At 33.9% G+C, this 11,498-nt stretch overlaps 1 protein-coding gene across 1 annotated transcript; it reads right to left on the bottom strand.

Annotated features, from left to right (window-relative positions):
• Window positions 1–958: 958 nt before the first annotated feature.
• Window positions 959–1,663, bottom strand: LOC140806846 (uncharacterized). The gene has a single exon (XM_073163366.1). It carries the CDS (start codon window positions 1,661–1,663, stop codon window positions 959–961), a length of 705 nt encoding a protein of 234 aa, XP_073019467.1.
• Between the last annotated feature and the right edge of the window lie 9,835 nt (window positions 1,664–11,498).

Here is an 11,498-nt window from a genome sequence, read left to right as displayed (position 1 = left end):
ACGGATCTTAATCTGTGAGACGGGTCAACCCTACCCATATTCACAATAAAAAGTAATACTCTTAACATAAAAAATAATACTTTTTCGTGGATGACCCAAATAAGAGATCCGTCTGACAAATAAGACCCGTGAGACCATCTCACACAAGTTTTTGCCCTTGTTTAATTTTGAGTTTTGTTTCACTAAGTTTTCAAAGTTTGTTTTTGATGCACTAATTACATGTTCAACCATTTTGTATATAAAAAGATGGCAAAAACTTGTGTGAGACGGATCTCTTATTTGGGTCATCCATAAAAAATTATTACTTTTTATGCTAAGAGTATTACTTTTTATGTGAATATCGGTAGGATTGACCTGTCTCACAGATAAAGATTCGTGAGACTGTCTCACAAAAGACCTACTCTAAAAAAATTTCACTCAAAAGTATATTTGTTGTTGTACTTGGATAAATGTATATTCTCAGTTGAATTATTTCAAACTTGAATTAATTCGAGTATTATCCAACTTAGATATATTTAAAATTCATTATAAATGACAATATATAGATTAAAAAAATTAATTAAAAATTTAAAACTCATTTTCTCTTAACAAATCAATGAATTTGCGGCATTTGCAAACTAGACAGATATCCTGTCCTGTCTCGACATCATTTTTGATGTAGCCAAAAATTATGATTATCCGAACTACTCTACTGATTCGTAATCGGGTCCTCCAAGGAGCTGGTGGAGAGAAATCTTTGTGGGCTATCACCTGCGTCACAAACAAAGCGTCAGATGGCGCCGGGGTAGACACTCTGACGCTCAAGTCAGGAAATAATTCCTAGATTGTAATTGAGAGCTCAAAGGTTTAAGTCTCCAAAAGTCCTCCCTTGAATAATGAGAATACTCTCTTATTTATGGATTTTTTGGAGAGTGTATAGTGGGCTTGGGCTTTTATAATTAATTGTGGGTTTGGACTTTTATATTGTAGCTCGCCTAGGGTAGGATCCAAGAGAAATGGGCAGATTAATTTCTCCTACTGATTCAACTACTTCTCTTGCAAAACCAACTAGAGGAGTGTTCACCGGAGTTAGTTGTGCATTGCTCATTCCCATTTTTTGGAACGCTCCATGAAAAATTATGTCCGCTGAGCTTCCAGAGTCCACCAGTATCTTTTTTACCCAAAAGTTAGAAATTGTAGCCGAAATTACTAATGCATCGTTATGTTCACCTCTGGAGGCTTCCAAGTCTATCTTTCCGAAAGACATATCTTCATCTATCTTTGATATCTCATTAATCGTCTGGGCGGCGGCTAAGTATGAGGAATGGTGATCTCTTGTGGCAGCACGAGTCAGATTCTTCCTTGCCTTATTTGTATCGCCGCAAGCAGGGCCCCCAGTTATGACAGATATCGTGCCCCCCGTGGGCATATTCTCGTGTCTTTTGTCGGGTGTCTTGCTTGTCTCGCCTCGCTCTCTTTGATGGTCGCGTTGACGACCATCGTCGCGGTTTTTGTCGTCTTGCTGTTGGCCACGTGATTTGTCCACATAGTCACCTAAGTATCCTCGTTTGATTAACTTTTCAATCTCGGCTCGGAGGCTAAAACAATCCTCAGTGTTGTGTCCTTTATCTTTATGGAAGCGACAATATTTCTCTGATCGTTGTCGCTTAGGGCTCTCCTTCATTGGACGTGGGGGTTGTAATAGCCCTTGTTGCTCAGCTACTACCAATATTTCGGTTAAACGTGCATTCAGAGGAGTGAACTGGAGCCTGGGGCTCTGAGCTGTACGTTTCTCATCTTTCTTTTTACTTTCCGATTTCTCTTCGTCCCTTAGTCTCTTCCCCAAGTATCTCGATAGATTCTTCCACACGTATATATTTTTCTGTCCTTTCCCGTAATTCTTCCAAGGTTCTTGAGGGTTTCCCAGCTATCGACTCTTTGAATTTCCTATGGCGAAGGTTTTGCTGCATTATCCCTGCTAGCAAGTCATGGTTTACATGGGGAACCTCATGGACAGCTTGTGTAAACCGTTGTACATAGTCTCTAAGACTCTCCCCTTCTTTCTGAACTATTGTGAATAAGTAGGCTGTTGTCTTTGGGTATTTTTTGTTGATTGAAACTGTTGAAGAAAATGCTGTGTTAACTGCTCTAGGCTTCCAATGGTTCCAAGAGGCAGTTTGTTGAACCATGCAAGTGCACGTCCCGACAAAGTGGTTCGAAAGATTTTGCAATAAGCGGCGTCGCTTATGTCATATAAGTCTGCCTTCGCATAAAATCTGTCTAGATGATCTTGTGGATCGCATGTTCCTTCATATTCTGGGATGTTAGCAATCTTTATTCCAGCAGGCAGTGACTCGGCTAAGATAGCTACAGTAAACGGACTGCGCCTGACGGGTAGGATGGCTAAAGGCCTCTCTTCATCATTCATTGCATGAGACCCATGGCCAGTAACGTAGGGTATGGATTTCACGGCTTGCGAGGATGTGAGATGTGCGCGGCTATGGGCTTCTTCTTCCCTATGGGTTGTCTTCCTCTTGGAATTGACTAGAGGAGTGTTTGCTTCACTTGCTGCCTTTTTTTCTCCATTACCCCTCTTACTATGAGTAGATGAGCTTTCGTTGACGTCAGCTTCGTCAGCTTCGCTCCGCTGCTGGGTCGCTAGGAATTGCGCCACTGCTTCAACCGCTGCACGAGTGGCGGTCTCTTCTAAAAAGGTTCTCAATGCTTCTTGGGTGATTTGTATCCCTATAGGAGGTGGGGTTACGGGAGGTGTTTGCCCACCACTATCAGCATCATTGGAGTTGTGTGATTGAATATTCATTCTCAATGACGAGGTGAACCTTCCCACAGACGGCGCCAAGCTGATGTAGCCAAAAATTATGATTATCTGAACTACTCTGCTGATTCGTAATCGGGTCCTCCAAGCAGTTGGTGGAGAGAAATCTTTGTGGGCTATCACCTGCGTCACAAACAAAGCGTCAGATGGCGCCGGGGTAGACACTCCGACGCTCAAGTCAGGAAATAACTCCTAGATCGTAATTGAGAGCTCAAAGGTTTAAGTCTCCAAAAGTCCTCCCTTGAATAATGAGAATACTCTCTTATTTATAGATTTTTTGGAGAGTGTATAGTGGGTTTGGGCTTTTATAATTAATTGTGGGCTTGGACTTTTATAATTAATTTGAGCCTCATTACCCATCAATTTTCTACCCCCTTTTTTTTTCTCGAGAGCTTAGTTTATGTTTTTTTTTTTCAATTTTTTCTTAAAAAAGATTTCAAAATGATACAGTTTGATACCCCTATAAGGATCCGGGTCAACATTAACCTGTCTTATTACTCGAATAGCTCAGATCAAAGCCAATAGGTCGGGCACTTTCCGCAAGACCCGGGCACCTCTTCTCTTCCCGGGTGATTGTTCAAAAGCCCGGGCCCTCAGACATATGCCAGGGCACCTTACCACCCGGGCACCTCGAGAATTGCACCACACTCGAGTATGATTGATACAAGCTGTCTAATCTGTCAGAACCACTTGCGCTTGGAGTGTCCTAAAAGTTATCAGAAGCTACAAGTATGGGCAGCCAACTTGCCATGCTTAGTAGGTGACACGAGAATCGAGGTACCTACCCCATTTTTCTACTATAAATAGCAGGTATTAATGTCATTTATAGATTCTGAAATTTTTGAACTTTCAAGCACATACATATTTCCTCTCAAATATTGTTTGTGTTCATCTGTAAACCTGTTGACTTTAGCATCGGAGTGGCTACGTCGGACACCCCTTCGACGTCCATTCACGAGTTCCTTTCTTAGTTGCAGGTGTTGTTGCAGTCATTATCTTCACTCAACTTCTCAAACACTAAAAATTATTGATTCGATCCGTTGGAGCTCCTTATCCGGCTCATCAGTTTCAGCGAGATTGGACCATAGTTGAAATCTATAAATTCAAATTTTCTAATCCAAAGACAACCCAACAGAGTTCAACTACTAATTCATCGATCGAGTTGATAGAGATGTTGGAAATTTCAGTCGATAGGTTAGAGCGAAAAACAATTAGGAGAAAATATTTAGATCATCCCGAAACACTAGACTAAAGAATATTTTCGCCTCCTCGTAGGTAACACCCGATGCAACAGGATTATGACCAAATACTTCCGAGAATACAACGATCTCGACTTGCTTGCGAGTTGCACGGTTCATAGTAAGGTTTCTATTAACAATTCTAGTATTATAAGAAGAAATAAAGAAAGAGATTTGGCTCAACTTAGAACATATGATGACCTAGAATATACAATTGTTAGTTTGAATACAATTGTTCTTGAGGTTGGATGCATATTGACGACGGTTTTGCTTACACCATCGCTATAAGCATAACTGTCGCTAATTTGCGACGGTTCCAATAAACTATCGCTAACACCTATTTTTTTTGTAGTGAAGTAATCTCTTCAAAAAAATTTGTCCACAAAATTCAAAATATTAAATAATTCAAATATTTTAATTTTTTCCTTGACGACTTTAATTCCAATATATATTAAGATCTCAACTCAACAATCACATTTTGTTCATCATTTTTCATATAATTATTTTTATATATAGATCACAATTTAAATTTCAAAAGTTAAAAAAAGACTCAATAAATAATATTACGAATTAAATGTGACCCCAAAATTTTGCAACATTTATTAATACATATTTATTGCCACATTAATTCACATATCAACAATATTTGCAAATTGAATTTTAACTTCTCTCACAAAATATTTGTAAGATAAAGTAGAATCATACTTTGAAATTGTGCATATCAATTAATGTATTCTAATAATCAAATAATGAAATTCAGATAAACTAATAATGTCAAGACAAAAACTTGTGTGAGACGGTCTCACGGGTCGTATCTGTGAGACGGATCTCTTATTTGGATCACCCATGCAAAAGTATTACTTTTTATGCTAAAAGTATTACTTTTTATTGTGAATATGGGTAGGGTTGACCCGTCTCACAGATTATGATCCGTGAGACGGTCTCACATGAGACCTACTCTAATGTCAAAGTTAGTCCATTTAAAAATTCCAAATACAATCCATATATAAGATATATCAAGGCAATACCCAAACTCATGTAACCAAACCATAATGTCACAATCAAAATATCTAATGAAAATTAATCTAATATCTACCATTAGAGTGTCAAATAGAATCACATCAGAAATGTATTCAAACTTTTATTAATTCTTCACTACTTATGATACTACACACACTAGCAATGGCGGAATCAGGAATATGGCTCTATCCAAGCTAGAATTTTAAACTCTAGAATTCTTTATTTTAAATTGATCTGCCCGAACTAATATCAAACTAATCCAAAATTATATTATACAAAATTTACATATAAATTTTTTTAAAAAAAAAAATTGGGCCACTGAACGTGCCTTTTCACTCGTTCCTTAGTTAATAATAGTAAATGAGAAAGTATTCAACCTGACCATCTTCATTTGGATATCAGATATAGATATACCGTGTCACGAATTTGAATGAATCGACTCGTTTGTACCAAGAATTCCAACATAAATACTCTTTAGATTATTGGAAATTTCGGTCGTTAGGTTGAGATGAAAAATAATTTTAGGAGAAAATATTTAGATCGAGGCGTGTTAGATTGCATAACAAAACTCTTAACGAAAATTGTATTTCTTCAGATTTGATTCTCTCTCTTAAGGAATGTGTATAATATATATACACATAAACTAGAAAATTTAATGATCATAATTAATAATATTAATTGAGAATATTGATGAAAAGAGTTACAAAATCAATAGTAATAACCATTAATTTGGAAATTAAAATCAATAAATTCTAGCTTTGAAATTAAAATATTTTGTAAAACTTTTAGAAGAGATTGAGTCGATACACAAAAAAAAAAAGGTTGATATATAATAAATCAAATAACACGTCAGAAGACATTGAAGGGCACATGGATGTCATCTTAATATTTGTTTATTGTCGTTTCAAGAACGTCCCGACAGCATCTCGTCTTACCTGGCAATCAAATAAATAGGCCACTGAAATATACATAGATTTATCTACTATACAGTTTAGAAATTCTATCTACTATACAGTTTAGAAAGACGCCGGTTAGTCTAGGTGTGAGAAAAATTATCGACATACCGAAATATCGAAAAATCGTACCGAAAAAATACTGAACTTGCCGAAAAAATCGGTATACCGAACATTTCGGTACGGTACGAAATGTTCGGTATCGGTATCGGTATGAAATATATTTTTTTCAATACCGAAATACCGAAAAACCGTACCGAAAAAATACCGAACTTGCCGAAAAATCGGTATACCGAACATTTCGGTACGGTGATACCGTACCGAAATGTTCGGTATCGGTATCGGTATGAAATATATTTTTTTTCGGTATTTCGGTATAAACCGAAATACCGAAAATAATTTTTTATTATTATTTTTTTAAAATTTAAGTTCGGTATACCGACAAAATTTTCGGTATCGGTACGGTACCGGTATGAACTTTTTCCATACCTAAAATTCGGTATACCGAAGGTGCGGTATACTGAAGTTTCGGTATCGGTATAGATATGGAAAAATTCCATATCGATATTTTCGATACGGTATACGGTACCGTAGTTCGGTACGGTATACCGTACCCACCCCTAGGTTAGTCTCTAAGGATTTTTGCCCCTCCAATTTGGAATGACTAAAAAGGTAGATAGATGGTATATAAGTGTTCGAGTTGGTGTAGTAGGTGATCGTTAGATCAATAGTAAGAAGTTTGATTTTCCCTACCAACACTTTATTATGCGAGCTTGTCAGTATGATGTACCTAGGGGTGAGCATTCGGTCGGTTCGTTTACCAACCAAACCGAATTAGCCATAACCGAACCGAACCGAACCGAAATATTTAATAATAACCGAACCGACCGAATTAATTTTCATAACCGATGAAAACCGAACCGAATTAAAATCGATTAATTCGGTCGGTGACCGAATTAACCGATTAGTTTTAAAAAAAATTGTGATTTAACATTAATTATATATGTAATTTTTCTTGAACACTACAGTCTACACAAATACATAAAAACCTAAAATCACACACATAACAAATGTATAAGTTTTGTTTGAACACAATTAATACATATTATATCGATTTTAAAATTAAAAATTAAAAAATATATAAAAATTGATAAATAATAAAAATTTATTAAATAATAATATTTATTATATCGGTTAATTCGGTTAACCGATTTCAAAATTTTGAAAACCCATAACCGAACCGAATTAACCGATATAACCGAATTTTTTAATTTGAAAACCGAATTTCCGAAATAACCGAACCGAATTTCCGAATTGGCTCGGTTCGGTCGGTTAATTCGGTTTAACTGAAATTTTGCTCACCCCTAGATGTACCCAAATAACGTGATTTGCAAACTATTACGTTAGTTCGAAGGTTTACTCGGTGCACACATAAAAAAAACTAACGACTGTAGATTTTCATGTTGTAAAAAGTTAAATGATCCATGAATATTCAAGTAAAAAGTGGTATATGATGAGACATAAATTTTTATAAATATATTTAAGATCACATATGTTTTTACACCTATTTTGTGATCTTTTTTAAATAAAAAAAATTGTAGAATTTTTATTATGCTTTTAGTTTACTATAATTAATTAATATCAAAAAGATAAAAAATCTCCCAATGCAAAATATCAATTTTAAATATATATTGACGTGTGACATTTTTAATCGTTTCTTTAAATAAAAAAAAATAGTCTTGTAATTATGTTTTTTGGTCAATTTTATTCGTTTCAACCTAAAATTATTTAATTAAATGACCAATATTATTGTTAAATTATTGTAAATATGTGGTTAAAAAAACTTCTCGAAATATATACATGAGTTTAAAATTGTAATTATAATTTTAACTATGATATTAATCATTTAATTACATGATTTTGACAAAAAATATTAAAATTGACAAAAAAAAAAAAAAAAGCATAGCTACATATTATAACTGATTCATCGAAACATATATGACTAAAATCACGGATCGATATATATATTACTAAAATCGGCACTTGTCCTCCAATTATTAAAGGTCTTAATAATGAGACATTGAACATGTGCCTATCCGGTTGTCAATGAGATTGAGAAATCCCATCGACTGTTCTGCATGGCTTTTGTTTTGTTGCTATATATAATATGATAAACATTCATTTTATATTCCAAAACCAGTATTGTAGGACCGAGTGCTTGCCGTTTTACCAAAAGTTATAGCCAGTAGTAATGGTGCAACTCAAATCTTTTATACCGCACAGTAGCTCAAACACCACGGTTCGATCGCTCTACCAAGCAGAGACAGTTATTGTACCCAATAAGTATTTAATCACATTGTCCACTACATAAAATATCTTCCAGATCCAAAAAAACCTACATTTATTCGTTCTCTACATATTTTCATGTACGTGGTTCAATCATACGTCCTCATGAAAAATCTCAAATATATTTTTCACTTAGGTGGTTCGACCGCATTCGATTGTACGTCGTCGTGAAAAATCATATGTAACTCATTGTAATTTACAGTGAGGATATTATTATTACTGTAAAGTCCAATGAGTAACATTATATGTGGTCGTAAATTTGTGTTTATCATAATTAAATGTTACGTGAAATGTTACAATATTCCAGACAACATGCAGCGTAATAAATAAGTTTGTAACACAAATTGACTTTAAATAAATACGACGGAACAGAATAAATTTTTCACAAGTATAAATACTTGCGTGGTGGCTCAGGACAAAAATAATCACTAGAAAACTAACGAGTTTACACAAAAACTATCACTATTGATTTTAATCAAAAATCAATTTTATCAACACATTGAGAAAATCAAATGCTTCTTAAAGCAAAGAACCGCATTAAAACAGTATATAAAAAGCAAAACATGATGTCAAAACTGAAGCAACAAAAACAAATATTCAATCAACTCCTTCACGGTTCTTGTATGCAGATGATATTATTGAGAAACGTCTGAAATAATAATTTATTTAATATTACAAAAAAGCCAACATCGTGGGTCACTGGTTAATAACATCCACATGTTGACATTTATTACTGGTCCATGTCAGATTTAGGGCTCAATTATTGCTGGTACTTTTTACTAGGCTCATGTTAAAATTATTGATAATTATATTTACCTATGGTGAGTGATTAGCGGTCGAAATTGGAAACGTGGGGTTTAAATAAATATATATTTGGAAAGATTTGAGTTATAATATTATTATCCATTGGTTTAAACATATATGAAAGAGATACATAATGAGATATGTGACTTTCTGAAAAGTTTTCGTTTATCAAGTTATTGATATTACTGTTTTATGATGATCGTTGTATGATTTAAAATATTTGGATTTTAATGTTAGTCACTTGAAATTAGTTTTGGTAAAGCAGCAAACTTTTGTTCATACACGCGTAACAAACTTTTTTTAGATATTATTCTGACTTCCGTTAGAATTTTCGGTTTCAGACGGATATGTCAGCATTTTCAGTCACCATATCAGGAGATTGAAGAAAGTCAAATTCATTATGAAATAAAAATAAAATTTTTATTGTATTAAGACCAAATTCTGATTAATTGAATAATCGGAAATGTATTTATAAACCTATTTACTAAATATTTTTTGGAATTTATTCCTATTTTTTAAATTTTTCTAATTATAGTTGTATGTCTGAAACAGCTCTGATCCAAAAAAAAAAATAAGCTGGTTAAAAAAAAATATTTTACGTGTATTGAAACTCTATTTCTAGCTCAATTTAATCACATGTGAAACTCTCTATATAATATGATAAATCTTCATTTTATATTCCAACAACAATATTTAACCATATTGTCCACTACAAATAGGGGTGGGACGGTACGGTATACCGTACCAAACTACGATACCATATACCATACCGTAAATATTGGTATGAAATTTTTCCATACCGATATCAATACCAGAAATTCGGTATACCGTATATTCGTTATACCGAACTTTCGATATGAAAAAGTTCATACCGGATACCATACCGACACCGAAAATTTGTCGGTATACCGATATTTTTCCAGTATACCGAAAACTTCGGTATACCGAAATTTTTTCAGTATATCGAACTTAAATTTTTAAAAAAATAATATAAAAAATTATTTTCATACTGAAATACCGAAAAAATATAATTTCGTACCGATACCGATACCGAAAATTTCGGTACGGTATCGAAAGCCTTTCATTTGCTTCTCTTCGATGAAAGTTTGATTTTCCCATAATATATCCTAATTTTTGGCCTAATTCTTGTTCTGATGATCGATTCAACCTCTGATCAAAAAGATATACCTTGCTTATATTTCATCTCTTCAACAAGTTTAACAATGAGTATAACAGCCCTATTATTCTGATGGATAGAAAAACCGATGATTAGCTTTTCGGGAAATTCCCACCCCTAACTACATAAAATATATTCCAGATCCAAAAAGACCTACATTTATTCGTTCCCTACATCGGGTACGAGTCAAGTATATTTTCACGTGCGTGGTTCAATCATACGTTCTCGTGAAATAATCTCAAATATATTTTTCACTTACGTGGTTCGATTATACGTCGACGTGAAAATTCATATGTGACTCATTATAATCTACAGTGAATATATTAATATTACTGTAAACTCCAATGAATCGTCAGCGACATCATAAAACAGTGACATCGAAATCATTCATCATATAAGTCAAAAGAATTTGAAATTCATCGTTTCAAATTAATCAACGAGGCCCCTTTTCATATATTGTGATATTCTTGTCTCACATCTTAAAAATAAAATATTTAAAATGAGTTTATAATGACTTACAATGGACTTTTACAGCAACTTAGATTAATCATTTTCGTAAACCGAGGACGAATACAAAATAATTGCTATAGAACTCGTTGTTCAGTCACACAGTCGCGGATCCAAAGCTCATTGATCGTATTTTTAACTTATTTTTTTTAAATTGATTTTCTGCTAAATTTATTTATTGAGAGATGTACGGTGTATCAACCAGGGGGCCCCCTTTCATATGTATCCACATTCGCGATCATTGTGTTATTAATGTTATTGTCATTATTATTGAGAAGCGTCTGAAATAATAAATTAATAGTACAAAAAAACCGATATCGTGGGTCATTGGTTAATAACATCCACATTTTGATATTTATTATTACTGGTCTGTGTTAGATTTAGTGCTCAATTATTGCTGGTGCTTTTTCCTAGGCCAATGTTTAAAATTATTGAAAATCAATCATATTTACTTATAGTGAGTGATTAGAGTCGAAATTGGAAACGTGGGGTTTAAATAAATATATAATTTTAAAGATTTGAGTTATAATGTTATTATCGATTGGTTTAAGCGTATATAAAGAAGATACGTAATGAGATATGTGATTTTGTGAAAAGTTTTCGTGTATTATTATTTTATGATGATTGTCGTATGATTT

The sequence above is a fragment of the Primulina eburnea genome, chromosome 12 (genome assembly GCF_022965805.1).
Source record: "Primulina eburnea isolate SZY01 chromosome 12, ASM2296580v1, whole genome shotgun sequence".
Classification (NCBI taxonomy): Eukaryota; Viridiplantae; Streptophyta; class Magnoliopsida; order Lamiales; family Gesneriaceae; genus Primulina; species Primulina eburnea.
Note: the sequence above shows the minus strand (reverse complement) of the source record. Positions and strands in the feature narration are given on the sequence as shown.